Raw genomic sequence first — 24,203 nt, 5'->3', positions numbered from 1 at the left:
TCGGGAATTGAGAATTCTTTATTAAGTTTCGTTCACCGCTTTCAATACATTTGTTCCTCCACTTCTCTTGCTCCCTCTCACGCTATTAAAGGTGCATTGAAAAATGATAATACTCCGATTGATGCTCCTGCTGTTGTGGAGTGACTCATGCAGCCAGCTATGGCTGCAGGGTTTTGGTAGTACATGCTGTTTATTGTGAAAATTCCGTCACAGTTCCTATGATCACTGTTTCATTGCTTTCATGGCTTTATTTTGATTTCGAAAAGTGTATTGGTTTAGACATGTTTGTTTGTTGTAGTACAGAGTTAGACTGATGGCCTTAATCTAAGTTGTATTGTGGTTGTTGTTGTTTGACTTGCATCCCACTGGAATGTTTGGACACAGCGTTGGTGTACGGTGTTTTTTCTGCAATATTTTGCTGTCTCTTCTTGGATTTTCTGTTTTCACTCAGTCACATATTCACTTTAAGATGTTTTCTTGTACATGTTTTTGTTTTCTGTTTGTTGAGGTTGCACCCAATTCAAGAGCCGAATGGCTCGCAGGGCTATACCTAATAAATGAACTTGAACTTGTTGGCTGACAGCATGAGAGGGAGAGAGACAGAGACTGCCGCGGCCCGCCACGTGGCAGGCTCCGGACCACGGCACCAGCGTGGCGGCTTCCACCTTCGTTCCTCCGCACACTGACCACGTGCCGGGTCCGCCCCTTTTAATCCCTGGCCCACGTGATGCCCCGCAGCCAATCCTCAGCCACACCCCTGGAACTTTCCAGAAGCTACTGTACAACTCCAGGGCCACGCCCCTGGCTCGACTCCCCATTGGTTGTGGGTTGAAGCCAGCAGAGCCAATCATCATCATCCAGGTGTAACCTCACATTACATTATTATAACATAGTGAATGCTTGGAAGCTTATTGGCTCTCGCTCCTAGTTAGAGATCTACCCAACCAACAGGTCCGCAAATACTGATCGCGCTTACTCTGCAGGTTGAATCTAGGAATGGAGTGTTCAACTTCACGTTCTTTTCATTAAAGGCCTGTGACAAATGTGAATCTATTGCAGCTTCATTGTCTCAAGCTTACACATCTACAGGTTCTCCATTTTACTTTTTATTGTTTAAGAAGTCCACCCACACCTCCACTTCAACAAACTGCTGGGAGTTGCCTCGCTCTGCCTCACAGTCAGAATTCTCCTCCTGTTTCACGGTGCCTCCATTGATGTGAAGGTCCGATTTTGGAGTTGAATGTTCATCTTCACATTTAACCTTCACTTCTTCGCTCTTCACTGTCACCTCTTCACATTTCACCTTCGCCTCTTCAAATTTCACCTTCATACATTTCATAGTGTCCAAGCTGGTATTTACATCTGGTTCTTTTTTCAGGAGGGATGGGCTCATTGCAGGACTTTGACTTTCACAAGTCGATTTCAGACTACACTCCTTGGGGATCTTTTGATGCCTGTGTGTTCTCTGGTGTCTATGAAGCTGTGGTGACTGTTCAAACGCCTTCCCGCACATAGTGCACTTGAAGGGTTTCTCTCCTGTGTGTGTTCTCTGGTGTATTTTAAGATAAGACGAACTTGAAAATGCCTTCCCACACACAATGCAGTTCAAGGGTTTCTCTCCTGTGTGTGTTCTCTGGTGTATTTTAAGATAATATGAACTTGAAAATGCTTTCCCACACACACTGCACTTAAAGGGTTTCTCTCCTGTGTGCGTTCTCTGGTGCATTTTAAGATTTGATGAATGTGAAAATGCCATCCCACACACACTGCACTTGAAGGGTTCATCTCCTGTGTGTGTTCTCTGGTGTATTTTAAGATAAGACGAACTTGAAAATGCCTTCCCACACACACTACACCTGAAGGCTTTCTCTCCTGTGTGTGTTCTCTGGTGGATCTGTAAACCTGATGACCATGTAAATGCCTTCTCACACACAGTGCACTTGAAGGGTTTCTCTCCTGTGTGTGTTCTCTGGTGTTTTTTAAAATAAGATGAACTTGAAAATGCCTTCCCACACACAGTGCACTTGAAGGCTTTCTCTCCTGTGTGTGTTTTCTGGTGGGTATGAAGCTGTGGTGACTGTGCAAATGCCTTCCCACACACAGTGCACTTGAAGGGTTTCTCTCCTGTGTGTGTTCTCTGGTGTATTTTAAGATAAAATGCACTTGACAATGCCTTCCCACACACATAGCACTTGAAGGCTTTCTCTCCTGTGTGTATTCTCTGGTGTTTTTTAAGATAAGATGAACTTGAAAATGCCTTCCCACACACAGTGCACTTGAAGGATTTCTCTCCTGTGTGTGTTCTCTGGTGTTTTTTAAGAGCAGATGAATCTGAAAATGCCTTCCCACACACACTACACCTGAAGGGTTTCTCTCCTGTGTGTGTTCTCTGGTGTATTATAAGATACAATGAACGTGAAAATGCCTTCCCACACACAGTGCACCAGAAGGGTTTCTCTCCTGTGTGTGTTCTCTGGTGTTTTTTAAGATAAAATGAACTTGAAAATGCCTTCTCACACACAGTGCACTTGAAGGGTTTCTCTCCTGTGTGTGTTCTCTGGTGTATTTTAAGATAAGATGAACTTGAAAATGCCTTCTCACACACAGTGCACTTGAAGGGTTTCTCTCCTGTGTGTGTTCTCTGGTGTTTTTTAAGATAAGATGAACTTGAAAATGCCTTCCCACACACAGTGCACTTGAAGGGTTTCTCTCCCGTTGGAGATCTCTGGTCCTGTGTAAAATTTCCAGTACAATCCATGCTGTTTGCATACTGGTCCCATTGTTGTCTTTGTGTACCGAGCTGCGCTGAGTGCCTTTGCTCCATCAGACCAATTCTGCAGAGAAAGCATCAGAGGAAGCATCAGCTGCAGACAGAAAAAAATGTCCACACCATCTTCATCAGTATCGAGGCACAGAGGAATGAATATATACACACACACACATGACTTACACGTCTATATTTATTCATATATTCAAGATTATCCCCAATTCATTACACGGGCTGTTAAGACACACAATGAGAGGGCAAAAGATTATAAATATGCCTGGAAGCCCTAGTATCTTCAAAATAAATGTTCACCCAAAACACCAAGCACACAATTTCGGCAGCCTGGCTGCAAAAGTAGTATTTATAAAAGCAAATATCAGCTTACATAGCAAAGGCTGTTGGGAATAATACTATTTGTATGATGCAGAAATGCATTAATAAATGTTCAATCGCAACTTTAGAGGTGTGAAGCCAGGCTCAGATTTTCTTGAATGCTTGGATGAACAGATCTAACTTCAGCAGCATATGTGCTGTTAATTTCCTGTTTCCATTCTTCCAAAAAGTTCCAGAGGGAAACTAAAATAAACGATTGTTTTGATTTAACCTCCATGTTCAATAGTTAATATAATTTACTGCAAATACAAACTTGACACTGTCACACACTGGCATGGTAAAAAGTGGTGGTGTGTCCAGAACCATGCCTGGCCGCCTTCATCTGCTCAGTATTGATGCTTCCTCACTTCACCATGTAATTAATTTAAGATCAATCAACATAGCAGAGGCCCACAAGCAGTTCAGCTTTCACTTATCAATCGTGTTTGCTGTCGGTGATAATCATACTAATTGTTGAGTTCATAATGCAGTGAAATAACTCCACCACAACTCCACACAAAGATAAACTCTTAAATACACGTACATTCCACATGCGTCATTAACATATATAAATAAAAATCCACCATTCATAACTAATTGCAAGTAACCTTATCCCAGTGCTAATGCCATGATAGGTGCAATTTAAGGCCATGTAAGTGTGGATTCCTTGTCAGCAGGTAATGGGAATGATCCAGGTGTCAAGGGATGACTGACAGATGAACCAGCTGTGCTCCCCACTGTCTTGCTGGGTTTTAGGAACACAGCGTTCCACCTATTCATGTGTGCGTCGCTCTTCCGACCTCATCATTGTTGCAGGGCAGTTAATATGGTGTTGGACGAGATTACGCCAAAAGACGTACAACTCAAAAAAGGTGTCAGTTTTGTTGCCAGATAAAAGGCTAAATAATATAATTATCATATTTTGCTACTGGCAAAAGAGGTTCCAATGGTGTAAATGCTTACCCCGAGCTCTCATACTCTGATGGTGCATTGTCTTTGAGTTGTACGCCTTTTGGCGTCATCTAGTCCAACACCATGTGAGACGAGGCTCTAAGAAAAGCTGTCTCGGGTGGGGACCAATCAATTCCAAGGACAGTGAAAACATTATCAGAGTTGTGTTTTTTGTTCGCATTCTGACCGCAGGTATTGTGGTCAATGCAAACATGACTCCTTGTAAAAAAAGGTGTCAGTTTTGTTGCCAGATAAAAGGGTAAAAAAAACAATTATCATATTTTGCTACTGGCAAAGGAGGTTCCAATGGTGTAATGGGAGCTTATCAAACTACGTAGTTATTTATTGATTTAAAGCTTTCTTGACTGCAGGAATTAATATTATTTGGGTCTTTCGGTCAAGTCGCGTTACATAGAAAATAATAGATCACGACGTTTCGATCGCAACACAAGCAATCGTCTTCAGGTGAGAGAGAAAGCTGCTGAGACAAGGACTTATATAGGCCTGAGATCGGTGCATCAAGGTAGGTGGGTGGAGCTAGAGATGGTCCAACCAATTGAAATAAACACGGAGAAACCGTATACAAAAAATATCCCAAAACAAATAAATAGTACAAATCTGTGAATAATAAAAGGGGTAAAACCTCTTTTTATATTTTGCTACTGGGAAAGGAGGTCCCATGATGTAGCTGCTCGCCCGAGCTGTCATTGTTCTGATGGTGGCGTTGTCTTTGTGCTGTGTACGCCTTTTGGCGCTGTCCTCTGGTCTAATACCGTTTGAGACTAGGCTTGAAAGAAAGCCGTCTCTGGTGTGGACAAAAAAGTTTCATAGACAATGCATTTATTATCACAGCATGTTTCTTCACCATTGGAACCTCATTTGCCAGTAAAAATATGAAAATTGGTTGTTTACCCTTCTATCTGGCAACAAAACTGACACCTTTTTTACAAGCAGTCATGTGTGATGCCGCCGCTACGAAGCCGTTCGGCAGGCGCCCAAACCCCCGACTTCGCCACCACCAAGCAACGGAGCCAACCCCGCGTCCCCCTCACCTCACCTCACACGAACACACCCGCACGCATTCCCCCCCCCCCATAGAGCTCCGAGGGGAGGTCACCTGGCCGACCGATTTTTATCCGAGAAACCCTTATCGGGGTTAACTCCCACGGTTTCCGGCGATCAGGGAATTGGACGACCTCCCCCGTGCTACGTTGCGCCGCGGCGCTGCGACCAGCCGTAATATGGTGTGGTCGCGGCATGGGGCATTCGGCCACCGCGGTTGAGGTGCATTTTCCCCCCACACACACCCCCACGGGTCGACGGGGCAAGCAGGGGAGGGACGGGACAGCATGAATAGCGGGACCGCAGGAGCTGTTGCGCATAGTCATGGAGGGTTGGGATAATTACGCTTGAGCGCGCAGGCACCATTGTTAGGGGAGTTAAAGGATAAGGCTATTAGTATAAATAATTGGGAGAGGGGAGGCGCGCGAGGAGCCATGCACAGCTTCCCACGACGGGCCTTTGTGATGGACACCGCCGCATGAACCTCGATGATGGGGGCCTGCGTGAGAAAAGGATTGATTGGAATTTGCGCCGTGCAGGTCGCTCATTGATTAGCGGAACAAAGGCATCGCGGAGCTGCCTGGCCCGGGCGAGGGGGGCGTGTGCCATTGTTTGGAGTTCACGCCGCGCGGACAAAGGATTAATTAGCATAGCGAAGGCGCACGGTGCGTGGGAAGGGGGTAGGGGTCCGGGAATCAGGATAAATGGGGAGCGCAAAGGGGAAATCGGGCTCTTCTCTCCAGGCCAGCGGACCCGCAGCAGCTCCAGCCAGCGACCCGGACGTCCGTGCGACGCGTCGAGGTGCGCTGTTAGCACCGGGAGCAGCGAACCACCGCGGGCACCAAACAGTGAGTGGGGAGGTGAAGTAGGGTAGCGTAAGCCGACAAATAGGGAATAGGTACAGGTTTGGGTGGAATAGGCCAGCCTCGTCGACTCACTGATTCAACATCAATTCGCAGGTAGCATATAATAAATCATTAATAGCGAAGCGTGGTCTCGCGTGATCTTGTTGAGCAGTGTGTCGCGTGGGGAGCTGCGTGTGTGTGCGTGCGACCACCCCGTGTGCGATACAGGTGCGCGATCATAACGTGAGTTGAGTTGGAGTGCGCGGAGCGGCGTGTGTGTGTGTGGGCGTGCGTACGTTCGCTCCGTGTGGGTTGCAGGCGCGCGATTAGGACAGGGAGGTATCGTAGTAGGGAGGGGCAGAATTCTACTCGGTAATTAGCCATGCCGGCTACGCGGACCCGCGGGGGAGGGGAATCCTCGGGCGATGGTTCCCACGCCACGGGTGAGGAACCTAGCAGCGGGGGGGCGATTGATGATGCTAGCCCGGCCGTTAGCATTACCGAGGGAGGGATCTCGGGGGCTAGCGACCCCCACACATGTTTACATAGACCACAATACCTGCAGTCATAATGCATTATCTTAAACAACTACTCTGGTTTGGTCTTCTGCGTGCGTGGCCGTACGTATATTTATTTATTTACGGGCCCGCCCAGACAGCTCACTCTGATTCGATAAAAATAAATAAAACAGCCGGCAAAAAGCCAAAGCTCTCTTTCATTCGATAAATATAAATAAATAAACCTGCCGGCCGAGAGCGTCTCTTCGGTCAACAATTGCACCTACTTTCACGCAACACCATATTCCGAGTGATGGTCGCAACGGAAAATCTACTGTAGGTACAGTGTTGCTGTTGCACCCGCCGAACACTGCGTCCTGGTGGCGATATCTCGGCAACGAAGAACGTCCGCGGGTGCAACCAAGAACCCTCCAATAATAAGATAGCCACATACATTTTCAATTCCAGAACTTTCAATAAAATCTGTTCATTATTAGTGGCGTTCGGTTCGACGGCCCAGTGGCCAAAACTGACCACTCTTTCGTATGCAGCTCCATCAATATTGCGCCCATTCCCTTGAAACCACTGTGCTTAATCTTTCATTGGGCCTATACAAGTGTGTGCAAAGTGGTCCAGCACAGTTCACGGCCCTACATATCAAACCAGCGCTCGAGAAATTCTGTCGGTGTCACCTTCAATATGATTGGACAAATAAATTATCCCTTACATTTAATTGCCTGAAAGTGGGCTGCGTGCTTTTTGGCGGCAGCACGCGCCGGTCAGTCAGTCAGTCGTCGATTTCCAAACAAGCAGAAGCACACAAAAGGTAAGCGGTGTGTGATAGCATAGGTCTGGCAAGGTCTGCGCCGCAGTGGTGCAGTGCACTGTTGGCGCAGACCCTGCGCTGTGCGAGTGTGGTGTGTATGCAAGTGTGCGAATGGTAGTTACGGTAATCTATATATATAAAATCGCGAATCTGTCTGTCTGTCTGTGTGTGTGTGTGTGTCGCCGGACCATACGCACTTTCATTGGACGCCGGTTGCCCCTGGCAACGGGTAGCGACGCCTTCGCCGCTTTCATTGGACGGCGGTTGCCCCTGCCAACGGGTAGCGACGGGCCGCGGGGTGGACGCCATTTTTAATTCCCGTTAAAAATAGGCGCACGCATTAACACGCGACTCTGAGGTAAATTCATCTAAGTTTCACGTCCTCTTCACTCCCCCCCCCACCACAATGTGTGCTATTACTATTACAGGGTCGGTCGATTATTAAATTATAGCAATTACACAGTATTATTGTAGCGCGGGGGGGGGGGGACCGGCACCCGTACCCAGCGTCAGCCGGGTGGGAAAATCAGGCGAGGCGGGAGGCTCTGCACGGTGCTAGGCCTCGACACCCACCACGCCACTCTGAGGTAAATTCATACAAATTTCACCTCCTCTACAGAGTGGTGAGGGAGGCAGAGTGGCGAGGGAGGGAGAGTGGCGAGGGAGGGACTCAGCCTCAAAACGAGTAACTGGTGTGGCGTATTAACATCGCCACTGGGGAGACAAAGGCGGCCGGGCGTGGTGGATCCAAGTCCCGGGCAAAGCCGGGTCATGTCTATGTGTGTATGTGTTTGTGTGTATGTCTGTGTGTCTGTATGTATGTGTGTATGTATGTGTGTGTATGTGTTTGTGTGTATGTATGTGTGTGTATGTATCTGGGTTTTTGTTGTATGTGTTTATGTGTATGTCTGTGTGTCTGTATGTATGTGTCTATGTACGTGTGTGTATGTGTTTATGTGTATGTATGTGTGTGTGTATGTATGTGTGTGTATGTGTTTCTGTGTATGTATGTGTGTATGTGTTTCTGTGTATGTATGTGTGTGTATGTGTTTGTGTGTATGTATGTGTGTGTGTATGTATGTGTGTGTATGTGTTTCTGTGTATGTATGTGTGTATGTGTTTCTGTGTATGTATGTGTGTGTATGTGTTTGTGTGTATGTGTGTGTATGTATGTGTGTGTATGTGTTTGTATGTGTTTGTGTGTTTACGCTCGCATTACACAAATGTGTTGCAGGTCTAAGGCGTTCCTCGCGCAGCATTGCCGCTTTATTATTGCAGTCGTTTACTGCCGTACGCACCCTGAAAGTCGTGTCTGTCTGCAGCAAGCGCGTGTATGTGTACCTATGGACGCGCGCGCGTGTGTTGTGTAGGGGGAACGTTAGTGTAGTGCTTAGCGTGCTGTCTGTGTCTGTGTGTCTGTGTGTGTCTGTGTGTGTGTGTGTCTGTGTGTGTGCGTGTGTGGTGCGTGGGGAGCGGTAGTGTAGTGCTTAGCGTGCTGTCTGTGTGTCTGTGTGTGTGTGTGTCTGTCTGTGTCTGTCTGTGTGTGTCTGCGTGTGTCTGTGTGTGTGTCTGTGTGTGTGTCTGTGCGTGTGTGGTGTGTGAGGAGCGGTGGGTGTAGTGGTTAACGCTACGCTGCGCTACCAACCCGGCGAACCGAGTTCGATTCCCGCTCACGGCCACCACCGGTGACGATTATTTTAAGCTCCCCTAGGTCGACTCAGCCTCAAACGAGTAACTGGTGTGGCGTATTAACATCGCCACTGGGGAGACAAAGGCGGCCGGCCGTGAGTGGTGAGGGAGGGACAGTGGTGAGGGAGGGAGAGTGGTGAGGGAGGGAGAGTGCTGAGGGAGGGAGAGTGGTGAGGGAGGGACTCAGCCTCAAAACGAGTAACTGGTGTGGCGTATTAACATCGCCACTGGGGAGACAAAGGCGGCCGGCCATGGTGGATCCAAGTCCCGGGCGAAGCCGGGTAGTACAGCTAGTATACGTATATTTATGTAAAAATGGGTGCTGCGTGCTGCGATTACTGGAGTCCCCAAATAACTTTACCTTACGAGTAGGCAGGGGTCGCTATACAGTGAGTCTTAGCGGACTGAGCTGGCAGCTTCACCTGCCGGGACCACGGCCAGTTGCGTAGCGCCCCCTACAGTTTCGGGAGTTCCGCCCATGGGTCAATACCCCCATGGGGCAACCGAGCTGACTGTTTGATGGGTACAATGGGTACTTTTCGGTTTATCCGGCTTATTACCATTACTATGTATTGACGTTGATCACGTCTCCATGGACGGCATACCACCAACAAAAAACATGTTTTTTTATAAAAATAGAGGTGGCCCCATAGCGGATCTGTCTGTGTGTGTACATACAGACGGAGGATGCAGGGGCCAACCTGTGTGCGACCGGAACGGTGCCATTGCTGACCAATGTGACTGTGGATGGCGCACACGCTGACGCACACTGGGGCTGTGTCTTTGCGATGCAAGGCCATGGTGGATGGTGGAGCGCATATGGATGGTGCGTGACGAATAAAATTAAACAAAACAAACAGCTGGATCTGTAAGTGTGCCAGTGTGCGCTTATCGTGGACAGTGGTGCGTGCGGAAGTGAGGGTCATCTTTGGGTAAAACAAACACTCTGAACGAGTGAGAACATAGCTGGCGGTCGCCTAGGGACTTGGTAGCGAGCAGGGTAGAGGCACTGCGTGTATTATATATCGGTCGTGACAACGTTTGTGCGTCAGTCGGGGGGATTTTATCTGCCAGTACCCCTGTGCAACAGTACAGCGAGATATATTGTACAGTGCTTCAGATGTCACGGACTGAGAGGAGACGCGGTTTACATAGGCTTTCTGTCTAACGCGTCACGTTTGTGTACGCAGAATTCCAGATATCTGACGAGAGGCACCACGATGACTACAAGCCGTGGTCGTGGAACGTGGAAAGGGTGCGTGAGCTGCTCAACTATTTCATAGTCACCATCGCCAATTCTAACTCATCCCTATAGCAAGCGAAAGAGAAAGACACGAGAGGAGCTCGAGGGCGCTTTGCACAAAAACGAAATCGTAAATGCAACTCCTGCCGCGGCCGAGCCGAAGGAGGTCAAAGATCGTCGCCGCAATCGCCGCCGAGTGAAGCGATTTCGGTTCAATAAGGCCATGCGAGAGCTTGACTTGGGGAATGTTATCGATGAAGGGCGCGTAGAAACCAACGCTGGCAACGACGCAATGGATCAACCAAGTGATATGCAGGATGTCCTCATGAACGTACACGATCATGTCGTTTCTCCCGGCGACTTCCACATGGATCTTGAGGAAGGTAAGCAAGAAGAACACGACCCTGACTTTGTCATTGCTCGAGCCGCAGCGCGGGAGGATCCACAACTCACACTGGGCCTTCAAGAGTTGCGTCGCCTCAAGCGCAACGAGAAGGATCGCTTGCGACGTGCTGAGCGATCTCCGTTTCAACAAGATGCTGAGCGAGCGCATCGCGCTGCGCTGAAGGCCCAGCGTCGTTCGAGAATGACTGATGAGCGACAACTGGATAAACGATATCGTCGCAGTGACTCGGAAGCTGAGCGGCGCGGAAGGTTGACGGAAGAACAGCAAGACGAAGAACGACGTCGCCACAGTGTGCTGGAAGCGGAGCGCCGCGGCCTGTTGACTGAGGAGGAGCAAGAGGAGGAACGACATCGCCACAGCGTGTTGGAAGCTGAGCGCCGCCGGAGGTTGACGGAAGAACAGCAGGAGGAAGTGCGTCGACGCCATGCTGAGCTGGAAGCTGAACGTCTCGCCAGGATGACGGAAGAACAACTAGAAGAGATGCGACAGCGCCAGTCCCAACGGCAAATGGAGAGGACAGAAAACGAAGTCGAGGAGACGCTGGAACAGCGACGCGTTCAACGGCGAACCAAGCGCTACAAGGACGCCCTCGCCAACCAAGACGAGTGTGAAGTCACGAGAGTTTCGGGGAAGAATGTCATCGCATGAAGACACAAACTACCAGAGCCAACTTCGGTTTGCTCGAAGTGTCGAGCATGGAAGTGGCCGGGCGAGTCTTCGATCACATGCTGCATTGACGGCAAGGTCGCTCTTCCGCCACTCCAGCCTGCACCGGCCATTCTACGCAAGTGGTACCAAGATGAAGAGTTTCGGAAGCAGATACGCATGTACAATCAAGTGTTTGCATTTACGTCGCTTGGTGCGTCTTTCAGCAATCGCCGCTTCGACCCAGTAGCGGAAGATCAAAGTGTCCAAGGGCAGAGAGGCGTGTATACATACCGTATTCAAGGAGCCATGGGCCATTTCTTGGGATCTTTGTTACCATATACGGATCAGGCCGGTCAGACAACGAAGCCCAAGTTTGCGCAGATTTACGTGTACGATCCAGATATGGAAGCACGAGTGGCTCGCCGACAGGGGATTTTTTGTGGCCTGAACAGTCGCGCTGTTGGACTTGGAGCACATGATGGAGACGTGCAACCCGTTTGCGCGCGAGTTCCTTACTATGGGTCAGCAGATGAGAAGCATGATCGAAGCTGGCGACAACCCCGTCAACGTCGTGTTTTGCCTGCGTGCCAACAACTATGCGGGACCTCGCACACACAATCTCCCCACGGCCACGGAGGTTGTTGCTGTGTTGGTTGATGACGGCAACGCGGCGAATCACCGAGACTTGCTTCTCTTCCCACGGTCAGGTGGGCTTTTGCGACTGTTCGAAACCCATTCGATCTACGATTCACTTCAATGTCCTCTCTTGCTCCCTCTCGGGGAACTGGGTTGGACGTACACGGATGAGTACACGAACGGCGCTACGTATCGGAACAAGAGGCGAATGGCGCTTCGCGAACATGTTGCGTACTGACTCTACCAGAAGGAAAACGACCAGTCGGTTCTCCACCAAGGCGGGCGACTGTTCCAGCAGTGGGTGGTTGACCAACGTGCCAAGTGCGAACAGGAGAGTCTGCGCTGGGTCGCGGCAAACCAGAAGACACTTCGAGCGGATCTTTACAAGGGAGTTCTGAATGCGTACCTGCATGAGGGCGTGGTTGCATTAGGCGAAAACGAAGGCTTAGTGTCGGAATACGATCGTGACACAGGCATGTTAGTGCATCCAGAGCCAAGCCGCCGCCGTCACTTCCTTGATCAAGTCGGACAGCGCGTCGTACTTCCAGCGTCGTTCACGGGTGGTGAGAGATACATGTACTCGCAGTATCAGAACTCCATGGCGATGGTGCGCGAGTTTGGCAAGCCGGATTTGTTCATGACTGTGATGTGCAACCCTCAATGGGATGAAATCACAAAGATGATAGACAGAAACGGACCACACCAAACTGCTCAAGATAGGCCAGATATTGTCGCACATGTGTGGCAACAGAAGCTCAAAGCAGTGTTGAAGGATCTCGATGATGGGGTGTTTGGGCAGCAAATCGCGCGAATCTATGTGGTCGAGTTTCAGAAGCGTGGACTGCCGCACGCTCACATACTAATTATTCTCGCCCATGAAGACAAACCCAGGACTCACAAGGACTTTGACACGTTTGTGTCCGCGGAACTTCCAGATGCCGTGAAGAACAGTTATCTGTACAACACAGTTTTGACCAGCATGATGCACGGGCCGTGTGGAGCCCTAAACCCCAGCTCTCCGTGTATGAAGGACGGCGAGTGCACCAAATGTTTCCCGAAGGCACTGTCCGAGGTGACACAAACCAACCAGAATGGGTTTCCTGTCTACAGAAGACGCCTGCGAATGGACGGCGTGCTCAAGTTCAAGGGCAAGAAATATGACAATGCGACAGTCAATCAATGGGTTGTTGCGTACAATCCATTTATCTCTCAGAAATACGATTGCCACATCAACGTTGAGGTGTGCTCGAGCATCACGGCGATCAAGTACCTGTACAAGTACGTCTACAAAGGCGCTGATATGACGGAAATCAGTGCGCGGGCAGTTGGAGATGACGTGAGGGAGTCTGAACACCCTCGATGTGAGCCGAATGAGATCATCCGGTACGTAAAAGCACGCTACATTTCACCAGTGGAGGCTTGCCAGCGTTTACTCGAGTACCCAATTCAAGGCAAGACGCACACGGTTGTCACGCTCGACATCCACCTTCCCAACAGCCAATTCGTAACTTACGCTGGAACCGCTGATCCACAGCAAGTCTTGGATAATGCTCGCCATACGAAGCTCACGAGGTTCTTCGAATTGGCCAAAAGCAACGCCGAAGCGAAGGACATGTTGTACCAAGACATACCGACGCTGTTTCGCTGGGACAACAAGGACAAGCAATGGATCAGATACAAAAATCAGCGACGCACCATTGTGAGGATGGTGCATTGCTCTCCGCGTGATCATGAGCGTTTCTACTTGCGTGTGCTGTTGTGCCACATACCTGGCCCGGAGTCTTTCGAAGACCTGCGCACCATTCGCGGTGAACTATGCCCGACGTTCAAGGAAGCAGCCATGCGAGCAGGCTACCTTGAGAGCGATCGCGAATGGGTTGCGTGTCTGGAAGGAGCCTCGCTATTTCAGATGCCGTACCAGCTTAGTCAACTCTTCGCTATGATTCTGCTGTATTCCATGCCACCAGATGCGAAGGCTCTCTGGGATAAATTCTAAGACGAATTGGCTTGCGATTACGAGTACCAGTACCGCGAGCTGACCAACAAAGAAGAAATGGTAAAGTTCAAGACCCTTCACAGCCTCCACGAGTTCCTCACGGCAGGTGGGATGGCTCTGTCGGACTTTGACGACCTCGCGCAGCTTTCCGAGTACCCACACTTGGTCTTGGACTCGCTGCTTGAGAACAACCATATCCACCACGAATTGGAAGGATATGATAGAAACGAGCTACAAGACATTGTAGAACGTGCTGACAGACTCAACACGAACCAGAGAGAAATCTACGACGAAATTGTTGGCTCAATCGAAGACAGTCAACCCGATCAAAAGCTGTTCTTCATCGATGGTCCGGGCGGCACGGGGAAGTCCACGCTGCTCAACCATGTGCTGGCGAAGATACGTCTTCAAGGCAAGATTCCGATTGCTGTTACTTCCAGTGGCATTGCCTCGCTGCTGCTTCCAGGCGGCCGTACCGCGCATTCCACGTTCAAGATCCCGTTGAAACCGACGAACATATCCACATGCTTCATTCGCAAACAGTCCAAGCTCTAAGCATTTATCAAGGAGGCAAGTCTTATCGTTTGGGATGAAGCCCCAATGACGCACCGGTTTGCGTTTGAAGCGGTGGATCGCACGCTTCGCGATATTTTGGACAATCTGCATGAACCGTTTGGAGGCAAAGTGGTTGTCCTGTCCGGTGACTTTCGACAGATTCTGCCAGTTGTCAAGAAAGGAACACCAGCTGATACTGTGGATGCGTATTTCAAGTCGTCCGACCTGTGGTCCCACTTCAAGCAAGTTCATCTGACTGTGAACATGAGAGTCCAGTGCGCAGAGAACCAAGAATCAGCCGCAGAACTGGCTGCCTTTTCAGAATTTATTTTGGAAGTCGGAGAGGGTAGGCATGAAGTTGATCCAGACCTCGGTCCGGATTGCATGAAGATTCCGCGTGCCATGGTGATCGACAATCCTGAATACGACCCAGACATCGACGGGAATGAGGACGGCAATCATCTGCCCGCTCCACTCGGGTTGAAGAGGATTGTCGATGCCATGTACAGTGCAGATGAATTGAATTACCCTACGGTGGCAACGAACGACTACTTCGCTCGCCGCACTATTCTGACGCCGACCAACGCCGCTGTGCAGCGAGTGAATGAGGCTGTCGCGGATCGCCTCAAAGAAGCTCCACAAGTGTACCTGTCTACAGATTCGGTTGAGGACGACGAGAGAGCAGGGTCAGCATTCTTTGAGACAGAGGTCCTCAACTCGGTGAACATCAACGGGGTTCCGCCACACAAGTTGGTCCTCAAGAAAAGCATCCCAGTGATGATGATGCGCAACTTGAACCCGGACGCTGGCCTGTGCAACGGAACACGGCTTCGCATCGTGGAAATGAAGCCACACGTCATTCACGCGACTATCATGACAGGAACCCATAACGGTAAGGAGGTGTTGATCCCTCGGATCATCTTCATCAGCGACGACGACACGAAGGACTTCCCATTTCGACTTCGGCGGAAGGGAAAACTGTTCACAACCTGGGATTATATCTACCAACGCCATGCTTCTCGCACGGCCAACTGTACGTGGCACTATCGCGAGTCACGGCAAGATCCAACATCAAGGCGCTTATTGAGGGACCTGACGACGATGAGGAAGACGGAGTGTACACGAAGAATATCGTGTATCGCCAGATATTTCAATAAGTTGCAATCTATATTTGAATAAGTTGCATTCTTTAATATTGTCGATTGAGCGTCTCATAAAAATGCATATAACCTCACAAAAATAAACATAAAACAATCACCAAAACATGTCTATTGTGTCCAGCCACTTTCAACTCCCCACCAACTAAGCATATACACACCGCCCGCAAAGCGGGCGGCAACTGCTAGTGACTGCAGGTATTGTGGTCTATGTAAACATGACTCCTTGTAAAAAAGGTGTCAGTTTTGTTGCCAGATAGAAGGGTAAAAAAACAATTATCAGCATGTTTCTTGTTTGCATATTGATCGCGAGTATATCGTGGTTAATGCAGACACGATTCCTTGCAAGAGGTTTCAGTTCGGCGTTTCAACATCTTAACACCTAAATTTTGATTTGAAGCTTTCCTGACTGCAGGGATTCATCTTCTTGGTTCTTTCGGTAAAGTCATCAAATAGAAGCGAAATAAGAAAATAATAAAAATATAAAACTATTAAAATTTCTCACGACGTTTCGACTGCAACACGAGCAATCATCGTCAGGTGTGAAAAACACAGCAAGAAATTTTTCAAAAATTTCTTGCTGTTTTTCACACCGAAAGTCACGTAGAAGAAAAACAATAAAATAAAATAAAAATTCTCACGACGTTTCGACTGCAACACCAGCAATCCGGTGTGAAAAACAACAAGAAAATTTTCAAAAAAATTCTTGCTGTTATTCACACCTAAAGTCTCGTAGAAGAAAAATAAAATAAAACAAAATCACGTTTCGACTGCAACACGAACAATCATCGTCAGCTGTGAAAAACACAGCAAAACAATTTTCCAAAATTTTGAAAAAATTTCTTGCTGTTTTTCACACCTAAAGTCACGTAGAAGAAAAACAATAAAATAAAAAAATATCACGATTCGACTGCAACACGAGAAATCATCGTCAGCTGTGAAATCCACAGCAAGAAATTGTATTACTTTATTATTTCCCTTCTACGTGACTTTACCGAAAGAACCAAGAATATCTTAACACCTGTTTTGTTGCCAGAAATGGGGAAAACCTCTTCTTATATGTTGCTACTGGCAAAGGAGGTCCCATGAAGTAGTGAGCCAGATGAAGACGAATTAAACTTAAGCAGAGGATTAAAGCAAATGCAATCAGGCGAGGGCAGGAGGCAAGGCCCCGCGTGGCTAGGCCCCGCGTTGTAATGTTCCAACATGGACATCGATTCCATACTCGCTGCTACTCAATTGATATCCCTACGAGAGCGAGACGGAGAGAGGCTCTACCTGGGTAAAAAACAACCACCACAACAACAACCACGATGTTAACTTCTCACCTCGGATCTGTGAGAGCGAGCGCGGTGTAGCAGCTCGTGACGTCACGCGGCAGCAGGTGACATGACGTCACTTGCGGTGTTCAACACAATCCCCTCCCCCAACGAGCGGCAGTGTAACTGAATAAATTATGTTAATGAGACGGGCTCATGTCCAGTGATGAGGCGTGGGTGCTGAACCAGTCACAATGAACTTGCGATAGCATTTATGAATAAATTATGTTAATGAACCGCCAGTTGATAGTTTGTTTCATTTATTAGGTACTGCATGGAGCAGGGGTCGGCAACCTACGGCTCCGGAGCCGCATGCGGCTCTTTACGGGCTGCTTCTTGACGATATGTACGTATGTACAGTATGTACTCAGATGCATTGCGGCTCTTGAAATACTGAATTTTGTATCGAATTGGAAAGAAATGGCTCTTCTTGTTATTTTGGTTGCCGACCCCTGGCCTGGAGGAAGAATGTAGTGAAAAACTTCAAGAAAATTAAAAACATAACATATACAAATTATTTTTTTTTTATTATTCTTATGAATAATTTTTTTAATAAAATGTAAATAAATCCCAACGCGCGGTGGAAAATAAACTTACGCTCGCGCGTCAAAATTCGATTCTTTAGATCGCGCAAAGCAATCGAAGGTTGTAGATTTATTTAGAATCGGCCTATTCCCTTTTAATCGATACCACAAACGCTCAGCAGATATCGATTCTCGCCACACACTTCATGGTCATTCCCCCCCCCCCCCCCCAAAAAAAAACAAAAGTTTATTTTTTTATTATTTTTTCATGGTGTACATTTTGCAAAGTACCCACATGGCAAATTTCAAGTTTGTTGCATGTTGGGAAGTACAGCTAAACATTTTGAACAGACAACACATTCACAAATTTTCCTTTCATATATTGAAGACTAGCTTGACTTCCCCGACTTCGCCTGGGACTTGGATTCACCACGCCCGGCCGCCTTTGTCTCCCCAGTGGCGATGTTCACACACCACATCAGTTACTCGTTTGAGGCTGAGTCGACCTAGGGAAAGCCCAGGACCAGTAAAAATAATCGTGGTGGCCGTGAGCGGGAATCGAACTCGGATCGCCGGGTTCGTAGCGCAGCGCGCTCACCACACATCATCTCTAAAACACAGAAGTGAGATGGCTTTCTAAAGGTAGATCACTGGCCAGAGTTTTTGAGTTGCGAGAGCCACTCCAGAGACATCTTTTAGAAAAACAGTCACCACTGGCAGCACATTTCAGTGACACAGAATGGGTCGAAAAACTTGCTCACTTGTGTGACATATTAAGCCAGTCAACGTACTCAATGAGTCATTTCAAGGGAGATCGACAACTCTGTTCAATTCGGCAGATAAAGTGGCTGCATTCAAAGCCAAACTGGAATTATGGGGGCGACAAGTGAACATTGGAACTTTTGACATGTTTCAAACACTAGCAGAGATTTTGAAAGAGACTGAGCCAGGGCCTTTCTCCCAGCTGGTGCATTAAAACCTACTCTTGTGCTTGGAATTGTCAACACAGTACTCCTGGAGATGTGCTCCTCATTGATCCGTACATTTAAAACCCTCAATGATTACGTTGTTAAACTGGGTAACAGAGCAATCGGTTAATTTCTCAGAGTAACGCGAGCATATACGGCGATAGTAAAAAGTCCATAAAAATAAATGTGACGATATTCATACGAAAGGCAATAAAGAAACATGTCCCGAATGCAAAAGTAGACCTCAATGAATTCATTGGTAGATTATGCAATTAACTAAATGTCTTGGAACAATGGTGTGCAGCAGTGTGCCTGCTTCAGCAAATCCTTATCAATTGGCTAATGCTACAATAAATTCGCGGGCAAGATTCTGTGATCAAAATAAATATTTCAACACAAGTCTCCCTGTGAGTGTGTGGATTCGTAACATAGGTTTATAAACGTTTAGTTTCGTCAATGAATTCATCGGTACAGTTAAAATAAACAAAAAGAACGACTAAAACACTTCTGAACGACCGTATCCACGTGACTCAATGGGCAGCAATGTCCTTCATTATCAGCTAATAGTTGACACTCTCTTATCATTATTTTTCTCATTATTAGTCCTGGTATGTGTGTTTGGTGGTTTTGTCTCCTTGATCAATTCTTTGCGTCAAGCAGACGCTGGGTGATACGTGGCGAGAATATGTGGGGGAGGGTCACACACACAGCTTCCTCGCTCTCTCTCGCTTGGCGGCAGCTGGAGCTGCTGCCCACTGCTGAATGAAGAGTCGGGACGACGCTTGCCGTCGGCGGTGCGCGATGATTCCGTCGTCAGATAGCGCCCGCAGCTCGTCTGCTGGTCGCTGTTCCTCACTCTTGTCTTGGTTCACAGCTGGTGCTGGTCGGTGCGTGTGGGTCGAACCCACGGCGCTCTCCTCTTCCTCACGGGCGGCTGGTCAGGCTCTTTCCCCTGCTGGATGAGCTGAGTCGGCACGACGCTTGTCTTTGAAGGTGCTCGACAGCGCTCGCCGCTGGCAGCTGACACCCGTGCTCGGTGGCGCTGCTGTGCTCTCTCTCCGGCTCCGTGCTCTCTGGCGATGCCTGGTTGCGTGTGCAGCTGGTTCTCTGCGATGCTGGCTTGGTCGATGCTTGGGCTTCCACCCTTTCTCCCGGTTGATTGCTCGTCGTTGCTCGTCACTCTATCTCTCGGGCTGCAGCAGCTCGTGGGAGCTGGCACTCACTCTCAAAACTTGTAAATTGTATTCGCACACCTCTTAAACAACTGTGAAAGCTTAGTACAATACAACTTATCGCAATCCTTGACTTTGCAAGAGACTCAAAACATGAGGATGAATGTAGAATAAAACTCTCAGCGATACTCTGTCGGTCCATGTCGAACTCAGCACCAAGCATCACCTCGCCCCTCTTCTCTGCGAGACAACACCCATTGTTGATCTCGAGGCCATGCCCCGGAGTCTGCCCGTCGCAGTACTCTCTGTCGCTTGTAGTCTTCTGTAACTCGCAGTAGTCTCGATGTATGGGTCGTGTCTCTGTCTTTACGTGAATTTCTCTCCCCTCGGATCACCGTGTGGTTAGTCATAGGACACAACATATGCATTGTCTTTGAAACTGATTGGTCCACACCAGAGACAGCTGTCTTTAGAGCCTAGTATCAAACGGTGTTAATCCAGAGGACGCCAAAAGGCGTGCTCTTTAAGTATTTGTGATGAAATGATACAAAACTCCGAGTTGCTGAGGCGATTAAGCAAGCACCATATAAATGCTAATATTATTATAACATAGTGAATGCTTGGGAGCTTATTGGCTCTCGCTCCTAGTTAGAGATCTACCCAACCCACAGGTCCGCAAATACTGACCGCTCTTACTCTGCAGGTTGAACCTAGGAATGGAGTGTTCAACTTCACGTTCTTTTCATTAAAGGCCTGTGACAAATGTGAATCTATTGGAGCTTCATTGTCTCAAGCTTACACATCTACAGGTTCTCCATTTGACTTTGTATTGTCTAAGAAGTCCACCCACACCTCCACTTCCACAAACTGCTGGGAGTTGCCTTGCTCTGCCTCATAGTCAGAATTCTCCTCCTGTTTCACGTTGCCTCCATTGATGCTAATGTCCGATTTTGGAGTTGAATGTTCATCTTCACATTTTATCTTCACTTCTTCGCTCTTCACTGTCACTTCTTCGCTGGTCACTGTCGCCTCTTCAAATTTCACCTTCATACATTTCATAGTGTCCAAGCTGGAATTTACTTCTGGTTCTTTTTTCAGGAGGGATGGGCTCATTGCAGCACTTTGACTTTCACAAGTCGATTTCAGACTACACTCTTTGGGGGTCTTCTGATGCCTGTGTGTTCTTTGGTGTCTATAAAGATGTGATGACCGTGCAAACGCCTTCCCGCACAGAGTGCACTTGAAGGCTTTCTCTCCTGTGTGTGTTCTCTGGTGCATTTTAAGATAATATGAACATGAAAATGCCTTCCCACACACACTGCACTTAAAGGGTTTCTTTCCTGTGTGCGTTCTCTGGTGCTTTTTAAGATGTGATGACCGTGAAAATGCCATCTCACACACACTGCACTTGAAGGGTTTTTCTCCTGTGTGTGATCTCTGGTGTATTTTAAGATAAGACGAACTTGAAAATGCCTTCCCACACACACTGCACTTGAAGGGTTTCTCTCCTGTGTGCGTTCTCTGGTGCATTTTAAGATTGGATGACCGTGAAAATGCCATCTCACACACAGTGCACTTGAAGGGTTTATCTCCTGTGTGTGTTCTCTGGTGGATTTTAAGACTAGATGACTGTGAAAATGCCATCTGACACACACTGCACTTGAAGGCTTTATCTCCTGTGTGTATTCTCTGGTGGATTTTAAGACTAGATGACTGTGAAAATGCCATCTCACACACACTGCACTTGAAGGGTTTCTCTCCTGTGTGTGTTCTCTGGTGTATTTTAAGATGAGATGAACTTGAAAATGCCTTCCCACACACAGTGCACTTAAAGGATTTATCTTTGTGCGTTCTCTGGTGGATTTTAAGATTTGATGAATGTGAAAATGCCATCTCACACACACTGCACTTCAAGGGGTTCTCTCCTTTGTGCGTTCTATGGTGCCTTTTAAGATTTGATGAATGTGAAAATGCCATCTCACACACACTGCACTTGAAGGGTTTATCTCCTGTGTGTATTCGCTGGTGGATTTTAAGATTAAATGACTGTGAAAATGACATCTCACACACACTGCACTTGAAGGCTTTATCTCTTGTGTGTGTTCTCTGGTGTATTTTAAGATTAAATGAACTTGAAAATGCCTTCCCACACACAGTGCACTTCAAGGCTTTCTCTCCTGTGTGTGTTCTCTGGTGCATTTTAAGATAATATGAACATGAAAATGCCTTCCCACACACACTGCACTTAAAGGGTTTCTCTCCTGTGTGCGTTCTCTGGTGCTTTTTAAGATGTGATGACCGTGAAAATGCCATCTCACACACACTGCACTTGAAGGGTTTTTCTCCTGTGTGTGATCTCTGGTGTATTTTAAGATAAGACGAACTTGAAAATGCCTTCCCACACAAACTGCACTTGAAGGGTTTCTCTCCTGTGTGCATTCTCTGGTGTATTTTAAGATAATATAAACTTGAAAATGCCTTCCCACACACACTGCACTTAAAGGCTTTCTCTCCTGTGTGCGTTCTCTGGTGCATTTTAAGATTGGATGACCGTGAAAATGCCATCTCACACACAGTGCACTTGAAGGGTTTATCTCCTGTGTGTGTTCTCTGGTGTATTTTAAGACTAGATGACTGTGAAAATGCCATCTGACACACACTGCACTTGAAGGCTTTATCTCCTGTGTGTATTCTCTGGTGGATTTTAAGACTAGATGACTGTGAAAATGCCATCTCACACACACTGCACTTGAAGGGTTTCTCTCCTGTGTGTGTTCTCTGGTGTATTTTAAGATGAGATGAACTTGAAAATGCCTTCCCACACACAGTGCACTTAAAGGATTTATCTTTGTGCGTTCTCTGGTGGATTTTAAGATTTGATGAATGTGAAAATGCCATCTCACACACACTGCACTTCAAGGGTTTATCTCCTGTGTGTATTCGCTGGTGGATTTTAAGATTAAATGAACTTGAAAATGCCTTCCCACACACAGTGCACTTGAAGGGTTTCTCTCCCATTGGAGATCTCTGGTCCTGTGTAAAATTTCCAGTACAATCCATGCTGTTTGCATACTGGTCCCATTGTTGTCTTTGTCTACCGAGCCGCGCTGAGTGCCTTTGCTCCATCACACCAATTCTGCAGAGGAAGCATCAGAAGAAGCATCAGCTGCAGACAGAAAAAATGTCCACACCATCTTCATCAGTATCGAGGCACAGAGGAATGAATATATACACAGTCACACATGACTTACACGTCTATATTTATTAATATATTCAAGATTATCCCCAATTCATCACACGGGCTGTTAAGACACACAATGATAGGCCAAAAGGTTATAAATATGCCTGGAAGCACGAGTATCTTCAAAATAAATGTTAACCCAAAACACCAAGCACACAACTTCGGCAGCCTGGCTGCAAAAGTAGTATTAATCAAAGCAAATTTCAGCTAACATAGCAAAGGCTGTTGGGAATAATACTATTTGTATTATGCGGAAATGCATAAATAAATGTTCAATCGCAACTTTAGAGGTGTGAAGCCAGGCTCAGATTTGCTTGAATGCTTGGATGAACAGATCGAACTTCAGCAGCATATGTGCTGTTAATACTGGTAGGAACGAAGTGGACCAGCCTACAATAGATTATATCGTCCGTCCGTCCGTCCGTGTAGCAACATCGCCCCCTACTGCAAACACTTGACATGACCCTACAAAAACCTTTAGACTCAGTGACGCTTTCCTGGCTAAACAAGTGTAACATTCCCTTATAATTCCCTCAGATAGCTTTTAATTATAACATTTAAATTAATAAGGCTTTCCTGGCTAAACAAGTGTAACAATCCCTTAAAATTCCTTGAGATAGCTTTTAATTAAAACTTTTAAATTAAAATTTTACTCACAGCGGCCTAAAGCCTACAGCTAGGCCTAAAGCCTCGACCTACGCCTCAAACTCTCCCTTCGTATCGTACCCCGCGTGTGTGCGAGGGAGTTAATGTTTAACAATGTTACATTCCCTGATGCTTTTAAATAGAAGCATTTAAATGTAAAGCTTTTACATAAATAATAAAAACATTTAAATTTAAAATTAACTCACGGCGGCCTAAAGCCTACAGCTAGGCCTAAAGCCTAGAAATAGGCCTCAAACTCTCCCTTCGTATCGTACCCCCGCGTGTGTGAAAGGGAGTTAATGTTTAACATTGTTACATTCCCTGATGTTTTTAAATAGAAACATTTACATTTAAAGCTTTTACATAAATAATTAAAACATTTAAATTAAAAATTAACTCACAGCAGCCTAACGCCTACAGCTAGGCCTAAAGCCTAGACCTTGGCCTCACACTCTCCCTTTGTATTGTCCAATTCGGTGTAGCAACATAGCCCCCTACTGCAAACACTTGGTAGGACCCTACAAAAACCTTAAGACTCAGTTGGGCTTTCCTGGCTAAACAAGTGTAATAATACATTATGTTTATATTCTTTGGTTATTCGTTCCTACCAGCCCACCCCGCAGGGTCCTGTTTTCCTGTTTCCATTCTTCCAAAAAGTTCCAGAGGGAAACTAAATAAGCGATT

The 24,203-nt window shown here is 47.2% G+C and overlaps 1 protein-coding gene across 1 annotated transcript; it reads right to left on the bottom strand.

The window, feature by feature from the left end:
• Positions 1-323: 323 nt before the first annotated feature.
• Positions 324-17,491, bottom strand: LOC144738431 (uncharacterized). Its single transcript, XM_078621470.1, has 2 exons — positions 16,979-17,491; positions 324-2,834 (listed from the first exon to the last, which is right to left on the bottom strand). The coding sequence occupies exon 2, from the start codon at positions 2,822-2,824 to the stop codon at positions 1,100-1,102; it is 1,725 nt and encodes a 574-aa protein (XP_078477596.1). The 5' UTR covers positions 2,825-2,834; positions 16,979-17,491; the 3' UTR covers positions 324-1,099.
• Between the last annotated feature and the right edge of the window lie 6,712 nt (positions 17,492-24,203).

Source organism: Lampetra planeri, chromosome 82 (assembly GCF_965212315.1).
Source record: "Lampetra planeri chromosome 82, kcLamPlan1.2.h2, whole genome shotgun sequence".
NCBI lineage: Eukaryota > Metazoa > Chordata > Hyperoartia > Petromyzontiformes > Petromyzontidae > Lampetra > Lampetra planeri.
This window is presented reverse-complemented; position numbering and strand designations above follow the sequence as displayed.

Excerpts from the sequence above, each read along its gene's own strand:
- LOC144738431 (XM_078621470.1), bottom strand. The coding sequence starts at position 2,824 with ATGGAGCAAAGGCACTCAGCGCAGCTCGGTACACAAAGACAACAATGG.